This window comes from Nicotiana sylvestris, chromosome 6 (genome assembly GCF_000393655.2).
Source record: "Nicotiana sylvestris chromosome 6, ASM39365v2, whole genome shotgun sequence".
Classification (NCBI taxonomy): domain Eukaryota; kingdom Viridiplantae; phylum Streptophyta; class Magnoliopsida; order Solanales; family Solanaceae; genus Nicotiana; species Nicotiana sylvestris.
Window position 1 is genome coordinate 7,910,956 of NC_091062.1, and position 26,476 is coordinate 7,937,431.

The 26,476-nt window shown below is 38.6% G+C and overlaps 1 protein-coding gene across 1 annotated transcript; it reads right to left on the reverse strand.

Annotated features, from left to right (window-relative positions):
- Positions 1 to 25,933: 25,933 nt before the first annotated feature.
- On the reverse strand, positions 25,934 to 26,326 carry LOC138870234 (uncharacterized). The gene has a single exon (XM_070148027.1). It carries the CDS (start codon positions 26,324 to 26,326, stop codon positions 25,934 to 25,936), a length of 393 nt encoding a protein of 130 aa, XP_070004128.1.
- Between the last annotated feature and the right edge of the window lie 150 nt (positions 26,327 to 26,476).

A 26,476-nucleotide genomic window follows, 5' to 3' on the forward strand; every position in this document is an offset into this window, starting at 1 on the left:
ACACTTCTCCATTCTCTCTATCTCTTCTTGTTTACATTTTACTGCATTGCTTTTATTTTATAACACGTTATCAGCACGAAGCTCTAATTTTATTCTTAACTCCCGCTAAGTTGAGCCATATTTTATTAAGGTATGTATCATTATAATCATTTTATTTATGGCAATACATATCATATGCTCATTGTTTGCAGATTACTTGTGCGCTTGGGCATCTTAAATAGTTTAAGTACATTGCAGTGATAAAATAACTATTTCCTTCCGTGCTCAACTCTTAGAGGACCTCAAAGTCATCAAACTAGCTATGCACTAATGTCATACTTATAATATTCATGGACTCCCTAGATCAAAACATATCTTTAAGGCATTTTGAAGAACTGTGAGAAATAAATTGACAAGCAATAATTTTATAGTTTAATTACTTTATATTTATTGGAACATATAAATAATGTTAGTCACGTTCAGTTCTATTAACACATATATATCAATAATATAAAGTGAAATGAAACAAGTATGTAATTTCTACTTTATGGCAAGAATAAAATGAAATAGTAGATTGTTAACATGATATAGCTCTATTTTCATTTCTTTTACCTTAATCGTTTTGTTTTCATTAATTGTTTATTATTATAATTATTTCTCTAACTTATTCATCTTTTATGATAGTTTTCACTATGTCAAATTTATCAAAACTTGAATTTGTGGCACTTGACATCACCGGGAGGAACTATTTATCATGGGTTCTTGATGCTGAAATTCACCTTGACGCTAAAGGTCTTGGAAATACTATTATACAAGGAAATGAAGCATCAAATCAGGATAAAGCGAAGGCCATGATTTTCCTTCGTCATCATCTACATGAAGGGTTAAAAACTGAATATTTAACCGTAAAAGATCCACTTGAATTATGGATTAATTTGAAGGATCGATATGACCACCTAAAACTTACGGTATTACCGAAAGCTCGGTATGAGTGGATACATTTAAGGTTGCAAGACTTTAAAACCGTAAGTGAGTATAATTCTGCTATCTTTAAAGTAAGTTCTCTATTAAAATTATGTGGAGACACTATCACAGATGAGGACTTATTGGAAAAAACATTTTCTACTTTTCACGCTTCAAATGTGGTGCTACAACAACAATACCGTGAAAAAGGTTTTAAGAAATATTCTGAGTTAATCACATGCCTACTTGTGGCTGAGCAGAATAATACTCTATTAATGAAAAATCATGAAGCCCGTCCCACTGGGTCAGCTCCATTTCCGGAAGTGAATGCTGTAGCAACATATGATAAGTTTGAAAGAAAACAAAATAATTACCGTGGTCGTGGACATGGTCGTAAACGTGGACGTGGCAGGGGGCGAAACAATTATCGTCATTATGGTGGAAATAAATTGGAGAACAATGTGAATGCTGTAGCAACATATGATAAGTTTGAAAGAAAACAAAATAATTACCGTGGTCGTGGACATGGTCGTAAACGTGGACGTGGCAGGGGGCGAAACAATTATCGTCATTATGGTGGAAATAAATTGGAGAACAATAAGGGTTCTCAAATTAATCATTCAAAAGGTAAAGCTAGTATGTGTCACCGATGTGGTATGAGAGGTCATTGGGCACGCATTTGTCGTACGCCAGAACATTTTGTCAAACTTTATCAAGCCTCCCTCAAGAAAAAAGAAAATAATGTGGAGGCACACTTGACCTTTCAAAATAATGATGATGAAGCAGGTCCCTCAAATAAATATGATTCTAAGGCACATCTTGCATATAAAGATGATGATTTTGAAGGCCTAACAAATATTACTCATTTAGAAGTTGGGGACTTCTTTGAGGATATTGACTGAAGAACTAATCATCTTACTGGGGAATGAAGCTATAAAAGTTGTTATGTTTATGTTTGCAACTAGTTTATTTTTCTTGAGTGTATTTTCCTAATGCATCATGTGTTGCTAGTTTCTACATTTCTAATGTATTTCTTAATGTTTTTTTCCTGCTTGTCTTTCATATTTCTTATGATGTATTATTTGTCTTTTTTATGAAGAATATGAAAATTCCCCAGTCTTCAGTTGGACTCAAGATTAATAAAGATGATATATGTCTTCTGGATAGTGCTACAACACACACTATTTTAAAAGATAAGAGATATTTCTCTTATTTGGTAATGAAAGAAGCGAATGTTAATACAATATCCGGTAGTACAAGATTAATTGAAGGTTCTGGAAGAGCCAATTTATTACTACCAGGAGGAACAAATTTGGCTATTGATGAAGCACTATATTGTAGTAAATCTCAAAGAAACTTATTAAGTTTCAAAGATATTCGCCAAAATGGCTATCATATTGAGACTACAAATGATGAAAAGATTGAATATCTTTATATTACTACAATAATGTCCGGTAAGAAATATGTGCTTGAAATGTTACCTGCTCTTTCCTCCGGCTTATACTACACAAGTATTAGCAGGATTGAAACACATGCCGTAGTAAACGAGAAGTTTACTAATCAAGATAATTTTATTATTTGGCATGACCGGTTGGGCCATCCTGGTTCTAATATGATGCGTAAAATAATTGAGAATTCACATGGACATGCAATGAAGAATCAGAAGATTCTTCAATTTAAGGAATTCTCTTGTGCTGCGTGTTTTCAAGGAAAATTAATTATTAGACCATCAACTATTAAAGTTAGGATGGAATCCCCTGCATTTCTGGAACGTATACAGGGTGATATATGTGGGCCCATTCACCCTCCATGTGGACCATTCAAATATTATATGGTTTTGGTAGATGCATCTACAAGATGGTCACATGTGTGCTTACTATCAACTCGCAATATGGCATTTGCGAGATTGTTGGCTCAAATAATAAAGCTAAGAGCACAATTTCCAGATTATGCAATTAAGACAATTCGTCTTGATAATGCCGGTGAGTTTACATCTCAAGCCTTTAATGATTATTGTATTTTAACTGGGATAACAATTGAGCATCCGGTTGCTCATGTTCATACACAAAATGGTCTAGCAGAATCATTGATCAAACTCCTCCAATTAATTGCTAGACCAATGCTTATGAGAACAAAACTTCCCATTTCAGTATGGGGTCATGCTATTTTGCACGCAACAGCACTTGTGCGGATAAGGCTCACAAGTTATCATAAAGTCTCCCCATTGCAATTGATTTTTGGTCAGGAACCAAATATTTCCCATCTTAGGATCTTTGGTTGTGCGATATATGTTCTAATTGCTCCACCACAACGCACAAAGATGGGTCCTCAAAGAAGGTTGGGGATATATGTTGGATATGAATCTCCTTCTATTATAAAATATCTAGAGCTGATGACTGGAGATTTATTTACGGCAAGATTTTCTGATTGCCATTTTAATGAATCAGTATATCCAACATTAGGGGGAGAAAATAAGCAGCTGAAAAAGAAGATAGATTGGAATGCATTATCACTGTCTCATTTAGATCCTCGAACAAATCAATGTGAACAAGAGGTTCAAAAGATTATTCATTTACAAAATATTGCAAATCAATTGCCAGATGCATTCACTAACCTACCAAGGGTGACTAAGTCACATATTCCAGCTGCTAATGCTCCAATTCGAGTTGATATCCCGACAGAACAATTAATTAAAGCAAATGAGTCTAAGCCATGCTTGAAACGTGGTAGACCAATCGGTTCTAAAGATAAAAATCCTCGAAGAAGAAAAGGAGCAAGTGATCAAAGTGAACATAACACAGAGGTAGTGGCTCAAGAAGAGCCCCAAGACGTAACAAATGATAAGACCTTAGGGGAGGTCCAGGTACCTAAAAATAATGAAAATGAAGAGATATCAATAAGTTACGTCTCAATCGGGAAAAGATGGAACCGAAATAATATTGTTATCGATAACATTTTTGCTTATAATGTTGCTGTTGAAATAATGCAACAAGATGAGGATCTTGAACCAAAATCTATCAATGAATGTAAACAGAGAAATGATTGGCCAAAATGAAAAGACGCTATCCATGCAGAGTTAACTTCACTTGGAAAACGTGAAGTCTTCGGACCCATAGTTCGAACACCTGAAGGCATAAAGCCAGTAGGGTATAAATGGGTTTTTGTGCGAAAACGAAATGATAAAAATGAAGTCGTTAGATATAAAGCACGACTTGTGGCACAAGGGTTTTCCCAAAGGCCTGGAATTGATTATATGGAGACATATTCTCCTGTAGTGGATGCTATCACCTTCAGGTATCTCATAAATATGGCAGTGCAAGAAAAACTTGATATGCATCTAATGGATGTTGTTACAGCCTATTTGTATGGATCATTAGACAACGAAATTTTTATGAAAGTACCTGAGGGATTTAAAGTGCCAGAAGCATATAAAAGTTTTCGAGAAACTTGTTCAATAAAGCTTCAGAAATCTTTATACGGATTGAAACAATCAGGTCGTATGTGGTACAATCGCCTGAGTGAATACCTGTTGAAAGAAGGGTACAAGAATGATCCAATTTGTCCTTGTGTCTTTATAAAAAGGTCTGGATCTGAATTTGTTATAATCGCTGTGTATGTTGATGATTTAAATATCATTGGAACTCCTGAGGAGCTTCCAAAAACAGTAGACTGTTTGAAGAAAGAATTTGAAATGAAAGATCTTGGAAAGACAAAATTTTGTCTTGGTCTACAAATTGAGTATATGAAAGATGGAATATTTGTCCATCAATCGACATACACCGAAAAGATTTTAAAGCGATTCTATATGGATAAAGCACATCCATTGAGTACCCCGATGGTTGTTGTGAGCACGTGATTTTTGTTTTCGCGACAATCACTCCAAAAGAAACGAAAATAATAGCAATTGGTCTTGCTGTACAATTTTTGGATTTTTACGTGGCATTTTGTTAATTATCTATGATTTTTGCCCATTTTTTTTTTATTATTATTAAAACAAAATACAAAAAATGTGTGTGTCATGTGCAGTTTGAACCGTAATCCGGTTATTAAATGGAAAATCATAAAATATGCATTTTTGTCCTTATTGTTGCCTTGGTTGATTTTACCTACTTTAAATATTTTAATATGTGTGTAATAATTACATTAAGTGTTAATTATTGGTGTTTAATTTTATTTAATTAGGTTTTGTGTTTTTAAAATTAGGAAAATAAAAGAAGAAGGATTTTTTCGGATTGGTCCAGGCCCAAAGCAAAACAACGAGCCCAAACCCAAATCATCCGGTCCAGATCAGTTCAGCCCCAAGAGTATCTCAAACGACGTCGTTTGGGTCATGCTTGATCTGGGCCGTTGATCTCAGAATGATCAACGGCCGAGATTACATCCCCCGTACCCACGAACAAAACCGACCCATTCCACTTGGACCAACCCGACCCTAGTACTAAACCAAACGGCACCGTTTGGATTAATCTTTAAATCCAGGCAGTTGATCTCGAGTGATCTAACGGCCAAGACCCAACCATCTACCCCGTATATAAACCCTTCCCCCTTCACCCCGCGCCTAAACTAACCCCCCCTGCCTTAGGTCGGCCCCTTCACAGACCAACCCCTTTGAACCCTAGCCGCCCCCTTTCCCCTCACCATTAACCCCGGCGGCATGAACGCCGGTGACCCCCACCTTAACACCCCAGGACCACCTTGACACCCTGAGCATGAATCCATCAACCACTTAGCTCGAATCCCCTCCCACCTTCTCGAATCTTCATTTGAAGATTCGAGTTGGACCTCGACTTACACCGATCTACCCTAGATTCATACCAGACAGTCCCCAGACCTCCCGTGTGACCAAACCATGCTTGGTTTGGTCCGAATCTAACCAAGGAAACCCAAAACCCAAATTTACCCTTAGGAACACTAGAAGTTCTCATGCCTGGTTTGTGTCCGTTTAAGCAAGTGATTAGGGTCTAATGGACCTTAATCGAAGTGTTCTCAGTTGAGAACACTTCGATTAAAGTCCGTTCAACCCCAAGAAGGTTCATTTCAAACACGAGCTGGTTTTCTGATTTTTTCAAGGACTTTAAGGTAGGTGTGTTTTTCTTTCCTCGATTCAGTACATGTGTTGTTAAAGGTCTGTTCGTATGGCCAAATGTTTTGTTTAATTTGTGTCTTTTAAATTTTATCAACTGTTGTTGTCCATCTATGTGTTTGATCGAGTTTGTCTTCTATTCACTGATAATGTGTATATGTGTATGAGCTGTGCAATCAATTGAACTTTGAAATTGACTGATTAATTGATTCACCAGTACAACTTTTGCTTAGTCAGTACAATTTGAATTGTATGTTGATACTGTTAGAGTTCTGATCATGGCTTTCGATTGTATATGTTGTAATTAGTATAGTCGAGTCGATACACATCGTCAATAAGTTCAAAACTTTGAATGATAATAATTTGATTGGTTTTTCTGTTGAAATCCTACTTAAATCAAATTAGGAATTGAGTTTAACTACTTATAGTTGTTGTACTTGAATCAGAAATTTAAGGGTCTTGGTCTGTAACTGCAGTCTGAATTGGGGGCATGTGCACTTGTGCACAACATGTGCATAAAGGCCTTTGTTAAGATTAAAATAGTTTGACAGCATATGCTGTCAGATTATATTCTTGCTGCCCATTGTTTGCTTTTAGTTTAATAAGCTAATTAAAAGGGCTGTCAGGAATCTCATGGGAGGGGTTTCATATTTTAAAATTTTGAGTGCAAAAACAGCAAGAACGATAGGGGGTTCTGATGTGTTTTAACAGGCTGTGAATAGCTGATGTTAGGCTATAAAAAGAGAGACTGATTTAGGAGAAAGAGGGGGATGAGACTGGATTTTGAGGGATTTTAGGAGAATAGATAGACAGAGAGATAAAGGAAGGAATGCATATACATTGGGGGATTGGATATACATACAGAGAGGATTGAAAAAGGATAGAACTGATTTTAGGAAAATACAGATAGAGAGAGAGGTTAAGAGATAGAAAACATACAGTCAACAATTAGAAACTGTTTCTTCCTATTGTTGTCTGGGTTTCATTTGTTTTTCAACTTGTTCAAACAATTCTGATTCTTTGAAGTTCCAATTGAGTCTACTGGTTGAGTGTTTTCATTGGTTTATTGCTGGTTCTGATCTGCCTGGAGTTTTAATTCTATTCCACTGTGGGCTGCTGTCATTTGGCTACCTTTTCTATCGGCCACAGTTGCATTCTTGCACTCAAGCCTGTTCTGCTGTGTTGTTCTGTTTGCTGCTGTTACTTTGTCTGTTGTTGTTACTTTGTGCCCTGCTGCTGCTGATTTTCCTTATCTCTTTCTTCTTCTCCTCTGCATTTTCAACATTCCAGGTACACATTTCGAGTCCCATATTGGTGTAACTGAAACAGTTTGAAAGCATGAAATGAAAGATGTTGAAGAAGTTTAAGTATTTGTTGTAATACTCATGGTATATTGATGGGCTCGTATAATTGATTTGGTTTGTAATCCAATAGCATGAAAGGATAGTTAATTGATACTTAACTGAGTTTTAGTCTCTTGTGTTTTAGTTTATAGTTGTTCATTGGTACAAGGTACGTAATTGTACAGTACACATAATGCACGGATAATTGACATAGTGACTGACCAAATTCCTTTTCAGCTATAATGATATGCATAGGATAGAACACTTCAACTTTATAAAATGCTGTTCTGTTTTATTATAGTTCTTTTATCGGATCCCGTTAAGCAGTATATAGGATCACGTTCGAATCCCCATTAGTAACAATGCCTAGTAGTCAATTCCTTTAATCTAGCTTAAATAAGTTTAGTTAAATTCAATTCAAAAAATGTTTGGATGTAAGTGTAGCGTTTCATCAGCTTGTATGTAAATTTTTACCAAATTAAAAGCAGGCTCCACGAGGTATGACATTCTTCATCTTGTAGACAACTAACCAGATGATTAACAGGAAATCCGGATTTGGCTAAAAAGCATGCAATTGAATTAGCACGTACCTTTTCCTTTCTATTTTTTAGAGACAAATATAATAGAAATGTAGCCACTTTAGGATATCCCTTTTAAAAATAATGAGATGAGCCTCGTGCAAATAAAGATACACATTGCGAGGCCCTCAATAATTAATCATAATAAATATTTAGAATTTGGGATGGGACTGTTTAGTGAATTTCACTGCCTTCCCCAAAGATAATAACGCGTTAGACTCTTTAGGCGCGACTTAATTAAATTACATTCTTAAATTCGGGTGCGCATTTATGTGACCCAAATTCAAATCTCAACGGAGTCGAAATGTGTTAACAACTACGGGTGCATTGATTGTGACGTGGTTCGAGATGCATTTTCACGACGTTGCAATTCTATAAAAATAAATGATAATAATAAAAGCGGTTTAAACTTAATAAAAGCACATAAGTCACAACATGTATTTAAATCAGATATTTAGCCATTATAACAATTTAAGCGACCGTGCTAGAACCACGGGATTCGAGGGTGCCTAACACCTTCCCTCGGGTCAACAGAATTCCTTACTTAGAATTTCTGGTTCGCAGACTTCATTTGGAAAAGTCGAAAATTTCCTCGATTTGGGATTCAAGATAAACCGGTGACTTGGGACACCAAAAGCCAAACCTTTCCCAAGTGGCGACTCTGAATTAAATAAATAATCTCATTTCGAATATTGTCACTTAAATTGGAAAAACTCCTTCGCGCTTTTATCCTTCGGGGCGGGCGCGCAAAAAAGAGGTGTGACAGCTCTAGCGACTCTGCTGGGGAATTTTTTTTTACCCAGAACCACTGGTTCAGGGTTAGAATTCGAGCTTAGATAAATTGTTATATTTGGTTTTATCTGATTTTTACATGTTTGAGCCTAATGTGCTAAATGCTGCTTTTACCGCTTTGATATTATTTGAACTGTACATATAAACTGTGCCGAAACCTTTCTCTTCTTACCTCCAGGGAGAAGCTCGCTGGACGAGACTCCCTATTCTGTTAGTGTCAATACCTGAAATAAGAATAGGTCGGACAAGTTACAAAGCCGGACGATCTCGCGGGTCCCCGGTACGTAGCCCCCTCCTTGGCTCGAGTTGTCTGCTCGGGTACACAGTCTAGAACGTATACCCAGGTTATAAACCTAGTATAACAAAACCTCTGCTGAGAAATTAAACCCAGAACCACTGGTTCAAGGTTCAAGAATTCGAGCTTAGAATAATTGTTTTATTTAGCTTTATTATCTGATATATATTACATGTTTTGACATAACGTACTAGATGTTGTATTTTACCGCTTTGATATTATCTGGACTGTATATAAACTGTGCCGAAACCTTTCTCTTCTTACCTCCGGGGAGAAGCTCGCTGGTCGAGGCTCCCTATTCTGTTAGTGTCAATACCTGAAATAAGAAAGAGGACGGATAAGTTACGAAGCCGGATGGCCTTTTGGTTCCCAGTAAGTTGCCCCCTCTTCGACTCGAGTTGTCCACTCGGGTACACAGTCTAGAACATATACCCAGGTTATAAACCTAGTATAACGAAACTTCATGCCGGATCCCTAGTAGGAACGTTTATTTGCATCATGTTGCATTTGGCTTAGGGGACTCAACACAGGGGTTGGGTCCGTCTAGGACAGGCAACCTGAAATGAAAAGACCATCCTGCTACATCTTGTTCGTTTTGCGCATTTATTTGCTTCGGATCTGCATGTCGACCGGTTTCTAAAAGATTTTCAAAAAAATATAGCAGCGTAGGGAGATGATTACTTCTTTTTGAAAAAAAAAACGTTGTCCAAGTAGTGTCAAAACCTCGCCGGAATTCAAGATAAAATATATATATAAATTCAAGATAAAAAAAATATATAAAAAAAAAAATTGTCTTGTAGTTGGATTTATTAGAACATAAAAAAATTACTTTCAAAATAAAAAATATATATATTTATTTAAAAAATAAAAAAAATGGAAAATTCAGAATTCAAAAAAAATGTTGTTTCTTTCGTAGTACCTCTTTTATAAATTCAGACTAATAGTCTAAATACTTCCTTAAAAAAAATATTTTCTTTGGTTTTTATCTCTTTTCAAAAGAAAAATATATATATATATATAAAAAAAAATCCAAAAAAAAATATATTCTTGCTTTTTCTTTAAAAGATTATATTCAAAAGAGGGTTTAATTGATTTACTCTATTCACGATGGCGAGAACTACGCCGGTTTGATTCTCATAGGGGTATGAGATACGTAGGCAACCCTCATCAGGTCCAACCTCCCCTTTTTCAGAAATAGCCAAAATGTTAGAATTTTAATTTATGAGTCAGGTGACGCCGTTTTGTCAAAAATAGCCGAATGTTCCCGAAAGGGACGCCGGAAGGCTGATTTTGCACAAACAACCATTTTCGGTCATTTTGAACTCTGACCAATTTGCCCGACAGCCTTGGAATCCTCGTCCCCGAGGCTCTGTGAGACCATGTTCCCAATGTCGGATTACCATTATGAAAAAAATATATATATATATATATATATATATATATATATATATATATATATATATATATATATATAAAAAAAATCAAGTGATGCTGTTGTTGTAAAAAACGGCCAAATGTTCCCGAAAGGGACGACGGAAGGCTGACTTTGCATAAACGGCCACTTTTTAAAGTTTTGATCAATTGACCCTCACAGCCTTAAAATCTTCATCTCCGAAGTGCTGAAAGACCGTGTTCGAAAATCGGATCTTTCTTTCTAAAATAATAGTCAGGTCATTTTTAGTCAAATCATTTTTGCTTAAATCACCCTAATAAATGTGCGGGATGAGCACAATGCTAAATGAACACTTGTTTCTTTATCTTTATACTTGTTAGTTTCGAACTACGTAATGATCTAATTCGCGCGGCGTCGTGATACGTAGGCAATCCTCATCAGATCCGGTCACATTTTACCGCAAATATTGAAAACAGTAATAAAAAAGAGAATAAATAGATAAATAAATAAAATAATAAAAAATATATATATAAAAAATAAAAATAATAATAAATAAAAGGGGGAGCCTAAAAGAAGCCGGAATGATGCATGTCTTCGTTGCAGACATGTAGAAATTCATTTAACTGTATAGGTGCATCATGCCCCAACGTGAGATTGCCTATCTGTTATTTGTTTCGAACTAACCACTTGTCTGCTGATGAGTCTTCCAGGTTTTAGAAAGGTAGTTGGTTTGAGGGAAGTCTGGCCTCGCATTCATATTTCACGAGGTCAAAAGAGAGTGTTCAGTTACCCGCTATTAAGACAAAAGGGGGTATTCACACTTACTTCACAGGGTCGAAGGGGAATATAGCGATATTTTCGGAAATTCCTTTGCCGACAATTCCCGTCCCTGATGAGAGTTCGATCTCGGCCGTCCCAACTTTCGAGTCGGCAACTGCTGAGGAAAACAGAATCCTGAGGCTCCACATGATGGAGATGTTGGATGACTGGCATAATGGAAGGGAACCACCAAGTAGTATCCCTGGATTCCCTGAGTTGTTCCACAGAACAAGTGGGATTTCAAACATTCCCATAAGCTACCCAGCTACTCCGTTCGGGTACCCGACCATTTCGGCCCACTCCGCAGGATCACCCTCTGAATCTTGCCCTTGGATGTCAACGACAGATGTCGCTACAAGCATTTTCACCGCACCGTCCTATCCAATCATGGCACAGCCCACTACACACATGCCCAATTTCGACTCTTCCTCATTCACCTTTCCAGCTCCCTCTTTCTCATTGGAACCAACTCGATTCACCACCAACACTCCCCCTCAACAACCTCAATATGAGTTTGCACTGGAGCAGGACCAAACCCCCAAAATTGCTGAACGAGATGAGATGGCCAAAAGAATGAGGAGCCTTGAGCAAAATTTGAAAAATATGCAAGGTTTGAGCGGACAGAAAAGCGTCTCCTATGCTGATCTATGCATGTTCCCTCACGTGCATCTCCCTGTGGGTTTCAAAACTCCAAAGTTTGAGAAGTACGACGGGCACGGCGATCCCATTGCTCATCTCAAAAAATATTGCAACCAACTGCGGGGAGCCGGAGGCAAAGAGGAATTGCTAATGGCATATTTCGGGGAAAGTCTGGTAGGAATAGCCTCAGAATGGTACATGGACCAGGACATGTCCCGATGGCATGTCTGGGATGATCTCGCTAGAGATTTTGTGAGACAATTCCAGTATAACATCGACATCACACCAGACCGAAATTCTCTGTCGAACTTGAAAAAGAAACCTTCAGAAAGCTTCAGAGAGTATGCTATTAAGTGGCGCGAGCAGGCGTCGAGGGTGAAGCCTCCCATGGATGAAGTGGAAATGGTCACTACCTTTCTCCAGGCTCAAGAGTCTGACTATTTCCAAAACATGATGTCAGCCATGGGAAAGCCGTTTGCAGAAGCAATTAAGATTGGAGAGATGGTGGAGAATGGTCTGAAAACAGGTAGGATTTTGAGTCAAGCAGCCATAAGGGCGACCTCCCAAGCCGTCCAAAGCGGGTCCGGAGGAATGGCAAGAGGGAAGAAAAAGGAAGAAACAGCCATGGCAGCCTCAGAAGCAAGGGAATATCGTAATCCCAGGCCCCGTTTTTCGGAAAGAACCTCGCAACACTACTACCCCCACTCAAATGTGACATACGCTCCTCAGCCTTACATGGTCATGAACACCCAGCCTTACATCCAGCGGTCACAGCCAGCCAATCGGGGGCAAGCTCCACATCCTAGGAATCAGCCTCCTCACCAAAACCACTACAATCCTCGACTTCCTCAGAATAATTTCCGTCATCGGGAACCACCCAGGAGACCCAACTATACACCAATCGGTGAACCATATTCCACCCTATTCCCTAAGCTTGTCCAGATGAATTTGTTGCAACCCATACCACCAAACGGGCAGAACCCGGGATCACCATCATATCAACGGGGTGTCAGATGTGCGTACCATTCAGGGGTAGAAGGGCACGACACCAACAACTGCTGGACATTGAAACAAGCTGTAGAGAATCTGTTAGACCAAGGGAAGATTGTGTTGAAAGACGAGGATATCCCGAATGTGACCAATAATCTGTTGCCCGCCCACAACAACGGGGCCGATAATTGGGATGATTTGTGAAGACGAGGAGATTGATCCGGCGCTTAAAGCCATAATTGCTATTGCTAATACAGAAAGGGAGCCCAGGGCAACTCCGGAGCAAGAAAAAGGAATAATTGATGTATCCAAGCAGGCCTCTATGGTATGGGGGACGATCAAACCACCTCGGCCGAACGAGCCAGTATTCGTTGGACGCATACCACAGAAGCCAAGATACAACAAAGAGGAAGGTGATGAGGTGTTCCCGCTCGAGGAGAGTGAGGAAATATGTGAGGCAACGAGGGAAAAGTTATGCGAAATACACATGGTCCAGCCGGGAGAGGGCACTGGCACCGCTGAAGTATCGTACATGTGACCAAGCACCAAGCTTCAAAACTAGAAGGCTACGCCATTCTTGATCAAACGGAAGTCCTAATAAACCTGTCTTGCCACTTTCTCTGCATCACGAGCTACCCCAGGGTGTGACTCAGATGTTTTTCTTTAAGTTTCATGTTTTTAATTTCCTGAATGTCAACCTTTTTCTTTATCTTCCCCAAAATGCCAAGAAATGAAATCAGTTTCATCACTCACTTTCTTCTTATATGTTTCCTTTTTGTGTTCTCTTCAATTCTGATAAATGCAGCTTTAAATAACATGACATGTTTGCGGACTTCATGCCCGGATCACGAGAACTCCGTCAGACTTCAAATAATGAGTCAAAATTTAAGATATAAAGAATTTGAAAAAGTAGGAACAACTAAAGAAAATTGGTTCATGGTTTGGAAAATGTCCGTCACTAAAGCAGAGTTTGAGGGCAGTAAATGGGTTTAGACCCATACAGAATGTTAACCTTAATGACTGCGGTTTGTCACGAGAAATTGTACCAACAAAGAAGGGTCCATACGTTATTGAAAAACATTGCCAAGAGGAGCATTTATATCTGGGCGACGTCGAAAGAAATGACGTCAGCCTTGCTTGGAAAGCAGGTGCAGTGATACGTCTAAATCGCTCTGGCGATATTTTTGCATAGTTTGAGATGATGAAGACTTTCATTCTCGCCACCCAAACACGATCGACCCTTTTGCAAACCCATTTGAGCCGGTTACTCTCCTTTGATTACCCTCTTTGGAACCTGAAAATATTATTGAAAAAAAAAATAAAAAAAAATATATATATACGGAAAGTGAAAAACAAAGCAAATCAGAAAACAACAAATGCAGCCCGAACTACGTTTGACTTGATTCCAAAAGGATACATAGGCAACCTCTCCTTGGGGTTCAGTCACACCAAAACAAAAAACCAGGAATTCCCCCGAAAGTAAAACTGGGGCAGAAGTTATAATGATTCGGCGATGATCCCGCCCAAAAGGTTTCAAAGTTGTAATTCAATCCACATTCTTTTCACCCCAAGCTTTTGTCCAAGTCCTTCTGATCAATCAGCAAAGCGTTTCAAAATGGAAAGTTGGAATTATTTGGGTCTGATACAACAAAATGAGGAGAATAAAATGAGAGAGTCTTGTCGGTGAAAACCTTTGGGCACCGTGAGGCGATGCGAGAAGAGAAATCGAGAATGAGAGAGCTTGTTTAGTAAAAACTCGCAAAGAGTGCTAGCAGGCGACAGTAAGAAGAGAAATGAGAGAGGTCGACTAGCGAAAACCCGCAAAGGGCGTTGTCGGCCAAAAAGATGATTCTACCTCAGAAAGTCCTAGCAAGGCTCCCGGGTTTTGAAAAACATAGATCTGTTTGAGGCATGAGGAAATGCAAGTTCTTGAAGGTCGGGCATCCAGTCCAAAAGGCATGTCATGTCAGTTGAAGCCAGCATACACTCCAGATAAGTCCTTCTTCTCTCCCCGAAAGGGACGCTTCTCTTTAAACTCATATGCTTTCCTTCACATAGTTTTCTTTGAGTTCCTTTTGATCTAACTCTTAATTCCGTAACAATTACAAAGAAAGGTGGCAGGACCGGGTTTTTTTTACAGGGCCCCGTTTGGCAAAAGTCAAATAAAATGTACGGCCTCAGTGGCGCGTCAGTCCCATCCCGACTGGCCATGGTAGTTGATTTGCTTCCAAAGTAAAGACGTTCGAAAGAAAAGAAGAGCCTACGAAGTCAAAATAAAGTTGGAGAGGTTAAGTCCCACGCGATTAGCCACTACGGTTTAGGTTTGAGGATCAAAATCCCTGACACAAAACCGACAAATCCCCACAGGGTATCCCTTTGTTACAAATCCCCACAGAACTCCCCTCGTACAATTCCCCAAAGAGGTCTGCCCCAGCACATCCCCAGCAAGTCTGCTTTAATAAAAAAAAATCCTCACAGAGTTTGCATTAGACAAATACCCACGGAGATTCCCTTGTACAAATCCCCACAGAGTCTCCCTAATAAAATCCCCAAGCAGAACGGGACGGAAAAACCAAAGCCTTACAAGGCAAATAATCACAAAATCTGGAAATGCAAGTCTGAGTAGTCCAAAGGGTTTCGCATGTGAATCCAATCAATGGCAGAACTTCTCAACAAGAATTAGGCCAAGACAAAGCAATTGGAACAGTCAACGTCCCCAAACCAACCGCCGTTTTCAAACTGACAATTTTTCTTTGTTTAGGAAAATTGAGACAGGTGCGACCCAAAGCAGCCGTGCAAGAAGCAGGTGTAGCCCAAAAGAAATAAAACGCGCAAGCATTGAAACAACCTTGCGGCGGAAAACGACCAAAGGTAAGTTTCCCATAATATTTTCGTGCATTTTGATAAATAAAAGGAAATAAAAAAAAGGGAGGTGAACCAAAGAAAAGAAAGAAGACGAGGAATAAAAATGAACATCCCAAAAGAAAAACAAATCATGGTAGCATAGGACCTCATTCCTCGACTATCCCGGTATAAACCACGGATCTCCCTGGCATAACCCAAGGAGCTTTATCTACCCAAATCCCCGGCATAACCCGATGACGTCCCCGGCATAACCCGATGACGTCCCTGGCATAATCCGAGGACTCTTTTCCCTTTCCGGCATAACCCGATGAACCTCCGGCATAACCCGATGATTTCCCCGACATAACTCGAAGACTCTTACCTTTTTCCGGCATGATCTGATGAATCTTCCGGCATAACCCGATGAATCTTCCGGCATAACCCGATGAACCCTCCGACATAACCCGATGAACCCTCCGGCATAACCCGACGAATCTTTCCGGCATAACCTGATGAATCTTCCGGCATAACCCGATGAATATTTCCGGCATAACCCGATGAACCCCCCGGCATGTTCCGATGAATTTTCCGGCATGATCCAATGAACCTTTCGGCATAACCCGATGAATCTTCCGGCATAACCCGATAATCTTCCCGGCATGTTCCGATGAATTTTCCGGTATGATCCGATGAACCTTTCGGCATAACCCGATGAATCCTTTTGGCATAACCCGATAAATCTTCCGGCATAACCCGATGAATCTTCCGGCATAACCCGATGAATCTTTGGCATAACCCGATAAATCTTCCCGGCATGTTCCGATAAATTTTCCGGCATGATCCGATGAATCTTCCGGCATAACCCGATGAACCCTCCGGCATAACCCGACGAATCTTTCCAGCATAACCCGACTAATCTGTCTGACATAACCCGAATAGTGTCCAGCATAACCTGACAGCCTTCCCAATTTAGGGCTCTAATCCCTAAGTTGAACTTTCCCCCCCACCTCGTCATAATTAGGGCTCCAACCCTAAACTGAACTATTCCCATTTGGTCAGCATTAGGGTTTTAAACCTTAAACTGAACTTTCCCTTTAGTCAGCATTAGGGTTTTAAACCCTAAATTGAACCTTTCCCTTTAGTCAGCATTAGGGTTTTAAACCCTAAACTGAACTTTTCTCATTTAGTCAGCATTAGGGTTTTAAACCCTAAACTGAACTTTTTTCATTCAGTTAGCATTAGGGTTTTAAACCCTAAACTGAACTCTTTTCCTTCAGTAAACTGAACTTTTCCTTTAGTCAGCATTAGGGTTTTAAACCCTAAACTGAACTTTTTCTATTCAGTCAGCATTAGGGTTTTAAACCCTAAACTGAACTCTTTTTCTTCAGTCAGCATTAGGGTTTTAAACCCTAAACTGAACTTTTCCTTTAGTCGGCATTAGGGTTTTAAACCCTAAACTGAACTTTTCCTTTAGTCGGCATTAGGGTTTTAAACCCTAAACTGAACTTTTCCCCAGTTGGTCAGCATTAGAGTTTCAACTCTAAACTGAGCTTCTCCCCAGCTAGTCAGCATTAGGGCTTCAACCCTGAACTGAACTATTTCCATTCCGCCAGCCTTAGGGCTCCAACCCTAAACTGAGCATTCATACCTTGTGGCCATATCGTTGATCCGATCCCGAAGTTGGCATTTTGGAAACTGAAATTTTTGAATCCTTTCACCAACTCTATAAACTTCCTGGCAACTAACTCACGAAATTTTCCTAGTAGAACTGGGGCAGAAAATTTCGTTCGTTTGTTTTTCCTCGCAGGTCTGACCTCGAGCCACACGGATCGAAACAACCCACGAGATGAGTCTCAACTCAGAATCAAAGAAGAAAAAGACAAACAGAAGATGTCCCGAGATACCGGAGAAAATGGAAGGCGGATCGCTCCAAAACTTGATCAAGGTCCCGAACTCTGCCAGTCGCGTCTCACTCAGTATCCCAGAGATTAAACAAGCACCTACAACTCGCAAGCATCAAGATTCGGATCGAAGTCTCCAAGCAAAATCAGCTAAGACCCAAGATCAAGTCGCAAAAGAATCATAGATAGGAATCTTGTAACTAGCAGTTGACATGCATATAAGTATTTAGTTTCAATTTTTCTTTGGTTGTAATAAGGCGGTCAGTAAAGCAACGGTGACAACAGCAACAACAGTAACAGCAAGCATTGCAATCCCATGGTAGTCCCAGCTGCAAAAAATTCCCGAACTACATTGACCTGATTCTTGTTTAGCCCAGGATATGTAGAAAATCTTCGAAGCAAAGATTCAGTCAAATCTTTCAAAAAGATGCTTCACACGGAGTAGTCCAATAGGCAAAAGTCGCTCATATCCGCTCACTTTATATTTGCACGAAAACTCTTCGTGTTTCCGAACAAAGAGGGGCAGCTGTGAGCACGTGATTTTTGTTTTCGCGACAATCACTCCAAAAGAAACGAAAATAATAGCAATTGGTCTTGCTGTATAATTTTTGGATTTTTACGTGGCATTTTGTTAATTATCTATGATTTTTGCCCATTTTTTTTATTTATTATTATTAAAACAAAATACAAAAAATGTGTGTATCATGTGCAGTTTGAACCGTAATCCGGTTATTAAATGAAAAATCATAAAATATGCATTTTTGTCCTGATTGTTGCCTTGGTTGATTTTACCTACTTTAAATATTTTAATATGTGTGTAATAATTACATTAAGTGTTAATTATTGGTGTTTAATTTTATTTAATTAGGTTTTGTGTTTTTAAAATTAGGAAAATAAAAGAAGAAGGATTTTTTCGGATTGGTCCAGGCCCAAAGCAAAACAACGAGCCCAAACCCAAATCATCCGGTCCAGATCAGTTCAGCCCCAGGAGTATCTCAAACGACGTCGTTTGGGTCATGCTTGATCTGGGCCGTTGATCTCAGAATGATCAACGACCGAGATTACATCCCTTGTACTCACGAACAAAACCGACCCATTCCACTCGGACCAACCCGACCCTAGTACTAAACTAAATGGCACCGTTTGGATTAATCTTTAGATCCAGGCCGTTGATCTCGAGTGATCTAACGGCCAAGACCCAACCATCTACCCCGTATATAAACCCTTCCCCCTTCACCCCGCGCCTAAACCAAACCCCCCTGCCTTAGGTCGTCCCCTTCACAGACCAACCCCTTTGAACCCTAGCCGCCCCCTTTCCCCTCACCATTAACCCCGGCGGCATGAACGCCGGTGACCCCCACCTTAACACCCCAGGACCACCTTGACACCCTGAGCATGAATCCATCAACCACTTAGCTCGAATCCCCTCCCACCTTCTCGAATCTTCATTTGAAGATTCGAGTTGGACCTCGACTTACACCGATCTACCCTAGATTCATACCAGACAGTCCCCAGACCTCCCGTGTGACCAAACCATGCTTGGTTTGGTCCGAATCTAACCAAGGAAACCCAAAACCCAAATCTACCCTTAGGAACCCTAGAAGTTCTCATGCCTGGTTTGTGTCCGTTTAAGCCAAGTGATTAGGGTCTAATGGAACACTTCGATTAAAGTCCGTTCAACCCCAAGAAGGTTCATTTCAAACACGAGCTGGTTTTCTGATTTTTTCAAGGACTTTAAGGTAGGTGTGTTTTTCTTTCCTCGATTCAGTACATGTGTTGTTAAAGGTCTGTTCGTATGGCCAAATGTTTTGTTTAATTTGTGTCTTTTAAATTTTATCAACTGTTGTTGTCCATCTATGTGTTTGATCGAGTTTGTCTTCTATTCACTGATAATGTGTATATGTGTATGAGCTGTGCAATCAGTTGAACTTTGAAATTGATTGATTAATTGATTCACCAGTACAACTTTTGCTTAGTTAGTACAATTTGAATTGTATGTTGATACTGTTAGAGTTCTGATCATGGCTTTCGATTGTATATGTTGTAATTAGTATAGTCGAGTCGATACACATCGTCAATAAGTTCAAAGCTTTGAATGATAATAATTTGATTGGTTTTTCTGTTGAAATCCTACTTAAATCAAATTAGGAATTGAGTTTAACTACTTATAGTTATTGTACTTGAATCAGAAATTTAAGGGTCTTGGTCTGTAACTGCAGTCTGAATTGGGGGCATGTGCACTTGTGCACAACATGTGCATAAAGGCCTTTGTTAAGATTAAAATAGTTTGACAGCATATGCTGTCAGATTATATTCTTGCTGCCCATGTTTGCTTTTAGTTTAATAAACTAATTAAAAGGGCTATCAGGAATCTCATGGGAGGGGTTTCATATTTTAAAATTTTGAGTGGAAAAACAGCAAGAAAGATAGGGGGTTCTGATGTGTTTTAACAGGCTATGAATAGCTGATGTTAGGCTATAAAAAGAGAGACTGATTTAGGAGAAAGAGGGGGATGAGACTGGATTTTGAGGGATTTTAGGAGAATAGATAGACAGAGAGATAAAGGAAGGAAGGCATACACATTGGGGGATTGGATATACATACAGAGAGGATTGAAAAAGGATAGAACTGATTTTAGAAAAACACAGATAGAGAGAGAGGTTAAGAGATAGAAAGCATACAGTCAACAATCAGAAACTGTTTCTTCCTATTGTTGTCTAGGTTTCATTTGTTTTTCAACTTGTTCAAACAATTCTGATTCTTTGAAGTTCCAATTGAGTCTACTGGTTGAGTGTTTTCATTGGTTTATTGCTGGTTCTGATCTGCCTGGAGTTTTAATTCTATTCCACTGTGGGCTGCTGTCATTTGGCTACCTTTTCTATCGGCCATAGTTGCATTCTTGCACTCAAGCCTGTTCTGCTGTGTTGTTCTGTTTGCTGCTGTTACTTTGTCTGTTGCTGTTACTTTGTGCCCTGCTGCTGCTGATTTTCCTTATCTCTTTCTTCTTCTCCTCTGCATTTTCAACATTCCAGGTACACATTTCGAGTCCCATATTGGTGTAACTGAAACAGTTTGAAAGCATGAAATGAAAGATGTTGAAGAAGTTTAAGTATTTGTTGTAATACTCATGGTATATTGATGGGCTCGTATAATTGATTTGGTTTGTAATCCAATAGTATGAAAGGATAGTTAATTGATACTTAACTGAGTTTTAGTCTCTTGTGTTTTAGTTTATAGTTGTTCATTGGTACAAGGTACGTAATTGTACAGTACACAGAATGCACGGATAATTGACATAGTGACTGACCAAATTCCTTTTCAGCTATAATGATATGCATAGGATAGAACACTTCAACTTTATACAATGCTGTTCTGTTTTATTATAGTTCTTTTATCGGATCCCGTTAAGCTGTATATAGGATCACGTTCGAATCCCCATTAGTAACAATGCCTAGTAGTCAATTCCTTTAATCTAGCTTAAATAAGTTTAGTTAAATTCAATTCAAAAAATGTTTGGATGTAAGTGTAGCGTTTCATCAGCTTGTATGTAAATTTTTACCAAATTAAAAGCAGACTCCACGAGGTATGACATTCTTCATCTTGTAGACAACTAACCAGATGATTAACAGGAAATTCGGATTTGGCTAAAAAGCATCCAATTGAATTAGCACGTACCTTTTCCTTTCTATTTTTTAGAGACAAATATAATAGAAATGTAGCCACTTTAGGATATCCCTTTTAAAAATAATGAGATGAGCCTCGTGCAAATAAAGATACACATTGCGGGGCCCTCAATAATTAATCATAATAAATATTTAGAATTTGGGATGGGTTGTCTAGTGAATTTCCCCGCCTTCTCCAAAGACAATAACGCGTTAGACTCTTTAAGCGCGGTTTAATTAAATTACATCCTTAAATTCGGGTGCGCATTGATGTGACCCAAATCCCAATCTCAACGGAGCCGAAATGTGTTAACAACTACGGGTGCATTGACTGTGACGTGGTTTGAGATGCATTTTCACGACGTTGCAATTCTATAAAAATAAATGACAATAATAAAAGCGGTTTAAACTCAACAGAAGCACGTAAGTCATAACATATATTTAAATCAGATATTTAGTCATTATAACAATTTAAGCGACCGTGCTAGAACCATGGGATTCGAGGGTGCCTAACACCTTCCCTCGGGTCAACAGAATTCCTTACTTAGAATTTCTGGTTCGCAGACTTCATTTGGAAAAGTCGAAAATTTCCTCGATTTGGGATTCAAGATAAATCGGTGACTTGGGACACCAAAAGCCAAACCTTTCCCAAGTGGCGACTCTGAATTAAATAAATAATCTCATTTCGAATATTGTCACTTAAATTGGAAAAACTTCTATATGGATAAAGCACATCCATTGAGTACCCCGATGGTTGTGAGATCACTTGATATAAAGAAAGATCCATTCCGACCTCATGAAAATGATGAAGAGCTTCTTGGTGCCGAAGTACCATATCTTAGTGCAATTGGGGCATTAATGTATCTTGCCAATAATTCCCGACCAGATATAGCTTTCTCAGTAAGCTTATTGGCAAGATTTAGTACTTCGCCAACACAAAGACACTGGAATGGTATTAAACATATATTCAGATACCTTCAAGGGACCATTGATATGAGTTTATTTTATTCAAATGAATCCAAGCCATCATTGATTGGTTATGCAGATGCAGGATATTTGTCTGATCCACACAAAGGTCGATCTCAGACAGGCAATTTATTTACAAGTGGAGGTACAACCATATCATGGTGTTCGACAAAACAAACTATGGTTGCTACTTCTTCAAATCATACGGAGATAATAGCCATTCACGAAGCAAGTCGAGAATGCGTTTGGTTAAGATCTATAACTCAACACATTCAGCAAACATGTGGTCTTTCTTCGAAAGAGAATATTCCAACAATATTGTATGAAGACAATGTTGCATGCATAGCTCAATTGAAAGGAGGATATATCAAAGGAGATAGAACAAAACACATTTCACCGAAATTCTTTTTCACTCATGATCTTCAGAAGAATGGTGAAATAGATGTACAACAAGTTCGTTCAAGTGATAATTTGGCTGATCTGTTCACTAAGGCATTACCAACCTCAATATTTGAAAAGCTGATATATAAGATTAGAATGTGTCGTCTTCGAGACATTAAGTGATTTTTCATCAGGGGGAGTAACTACACGCTGCACTCTTTTCCTTAACCAAGGTTTTGTCCCACTGGGTTTTCCTGGTAAGATTTTTAATAAGGCAGCAAGCAATGCATATTATAAATAACTATGTACATCCCAATATTTTTTTTGTAAGTTTTTAATGAGGCACATTATCTTACATGGACATCCAAGGGGAGTGTTATGAATAGTTTGTACATTGGATACTACATTGGATGCTACATTGGATGCCCATGTTGTGAATAACTTAAAGATTAAATTTCCTATTTTATGTCCATCATCTTTTCTTTTTATGCCTATAAAAGGCCATGTAATTGCAATGAAAAATTACACCAAAGTGAAAGAAGAAAACACTTCTCCATTCTCTCTATCTCTTCTTGTTTACATTTTACTGCATTACTTTTATTTTATAATATATATATAGAGAGAGAAAAAGTAGGTTTAGTGTACAGACGTGGGGTAGCAATAAGATGGAACGAGGAATGAGACATGGTTTCAGCTGCCTAACTTGACAAACATGCATTGCAGCCAGCAAAAAGATAAAGTGCAACCAAATTTTAATTTTTGTCTCTAAATCAAACCTATACCGAGTCAAGATTGTCTAGTGAGTAGTGAAGTTCTGACCATAATAGAAACAGAAATAATACTTCAAAATTTATTATCTGTTTAATTTTAATTTGTCATTATCTTGGTATATATCTTCTTGATTCTTAGGAAGAAACAACTTAGAAGCTTCCTTCAGCAGAAAATGAAATTTTTACATTCGCATATTACCGACATAAAATTCGTTAAAAAAAATCATATTTTTTTGAATATATATATATATTGCAGGCCTTTCCAAGTTACCGCTGGCAACTAGTTGGCAATCATGCAAATTCTCATTCAACGACTGTTCTTTGCATTTGCCTTTTAAAATCTATCATTCACATATATTTAAATTAAAAGTCAATAAAATTGTTTATTGTTAATTCGGAATATTATAGCGTATGAATAAGTCTAATGTCTGGCGCCATTGAATAAATAAAGAAATAATAATTCTCGTTCAACGACATATATATGCTTTGCATTTTGCTTTCTGGAATGCATTAATGATAACCTACGTACATTTAAAAGTCAATAGAATTGTTATTTGTTCCATCGGAAATATTATGACTTACTAATAATTCTTGTGCCTGTGTTAGAATTGAGAGATCAAATATAATCTCAAGCTACCATTGTTGTGGCAGTTGAGCTCAAACGAGAGAAGAAGAGAGAATAGTGGAGACTTCTAGAAGAAAGATATTTTGGGAAAATAAATCTAATTTCATTCTTCATCGTATATCCTATATATACATATGCAAGGAAAATATAATGACAACTACCATTAGTTAATTACAAGAATATCCTTACTAATCTACTCAATTTTTACTAACTATGAATATGACAATACATATAAATACAACCGATACTCTTAATACCTCCTCCCCTCTCAAGTTGGAGGTGAGGAACTCACTGCCAACTTGCTGAGAACAGAACTATGCTTGATGCCTGTCAAGGCCTTGGTAAGAATGTCTGCTAGCTGAATATCTATGGAAATGTGATGCAAGGTGATGATGCCATCATACAACTTGTCGCAGACAAAATGACAATCTACTTTTATATGCTTGGTAGGTTCATGAAACACTGGGTTTCTTGTCATGTGTACTGCAGCCTCACTATCACAAAAGACTGGTATAGGATGTAGGCAAGGTACTGTCAATTCTTCTAGCACTGTTTGAGCCAGACTAATTCTCCAACCACCTTCCTAATTGATCTGTATTCTGCTTCTGCAGAGGAGAGGGATACTGTCTCCTGCTTCTTGGACTTCCATTTAATGGGACTAGCCCCCAGTAAGACAAGATATCCACTCACTGATCGTCTAGAATCAGGGCATGCAACCCAGTCTGAATCACAGTATGCTTTTACAACTTAGGAGATATGTCCATGTGGATCTACTGAAGTCATCGACTATTGTAAGAAAGTATTTGTAATTATCATGGGACACTGTGTGGTATGGCCCCCAGAGATCTATATGTAAGAGGTCAAAAACATTTGTGGAAGAAGTAGTTTTCTGAGGGAATGACAATCTTGTTTGTCTGGCCATAGGGCAAATTGAACACAAGAATGGTTGTTTGGGTGCAAAGTTTACAGGTATGGAGGATATTCCCCTCATTTTTACAAAAAGTACATGGCCTAATCTATTATGCCACAAGTAATCAACACATTTTTCATAAGATGAAGAATCGGGAAAGGATGCACACACATCAGTAGAACAAGAAGATATACAAGAGCCTTTCTTATTGCTTGAAGATGGAACATTTACAGATGATGCTTGAACAGGACATGTTTCTGAATGGTCATTATCTACAGTGAGTGATGTGTGTAATTGTGCATTATTTGAATTGCTAGTAGAAACAGAACAAGAATTTGAAATGAGAGGAGTAGAGACAGTAGCAGAACCAAGGAACTGGCATCTTGAGCAGAGGAAGTACAGACCATTCCTTGCTCTACCAATCTCTAGAGGCCTCTTCACTTAAGATATGATGTTAGACAATGAACTGAGATCAAATTGAACCTAAAGCTAAGAACAAACAACACTTTATGTAAAGTCAGTTTGGGACTAAGGATTGCATCACCAATTTCTGTCACTCTAACTTTGTATCCATTTGGTAAGGTTACTAAGAAAGGATAAGGTAAGATTCTAATGTTAGTTAATAGGGCTTTGTTATAAGACATATGATTTGTAGCTCCGGAATCCAGAATCCAATATTCAGCAGATGATTTGAAACATTTGCATGAAAGATTACCAATAATTTCCTTATGAGTAGAGCAAGACAATATACCTACAAAGTTTGTTGCTCCACTAGTAATGTTGTTTGAGACTTCAATTGTGTTTCCTCCATGGAAGTTTTCCAATAAATACAGTAGCTGATTGTACTGCTCCTTTGTCAAGTTTTGAATCCCCACACCTTGATTTCCAGCATCTATTTCACTGTGTCTTCCTGAAACCATCTCTTCTGTTCCTCCATGCACATTTGCAGCAAATGCCACATTTTTCCCTTTAGTGAATTTAAAATCCGGTACAATTTTACTCAATTCGTCTGATCGTACCTATCCTCCAGTTCCTGCCATAATTCCTTCGCATCGACTACGTATTGCAAGCTATCCGCTAGATCCTTTGAGAGTGAGTTGAGAATCCACGATGTTACCATATCGTCGCATCTCTCCCACTGTTCAAACATCGGATGGCCAGAATCTGGCTTCTTACACTTTCCATTGATGAAGCTAACCTTATTCTTCACTGAGAGAGCTATAGGGACGTCTCTTCTCCAAGATCTATAGCCAGTTCCGTCAAATACTACCGGCACCAGTGTCGACCCTGCACTTTCTGAAGGATGCATGTACAGAGGATTGGTTGAATTTAACGTATCCTTGTTTACGTTAGGTAAATCAGTTGAATTCAAAGTATCACCATCTACCGCCATGATATAGGATAGGATAATTCACAAATCTGTGAAATGTGGGTGAAAATTAGGGTTTCACGATCCTCGACTTGTGACTGCTAATCGAGCAGAAATTGAAGACGAAAATGATAAACCTGAACGAGAATTGAGTTATATGTGACTCTGAGCTCT

What these genes read in the sequence shown, in the direction of transcription:
- LOC138870234 (XM_070148027.1), bottom strand. Translation starts at nt 26,326, where the DNA reads ATGGCGGTAGATGGTGATACTTTGAATTCAACTGATTTACCTAACGTA.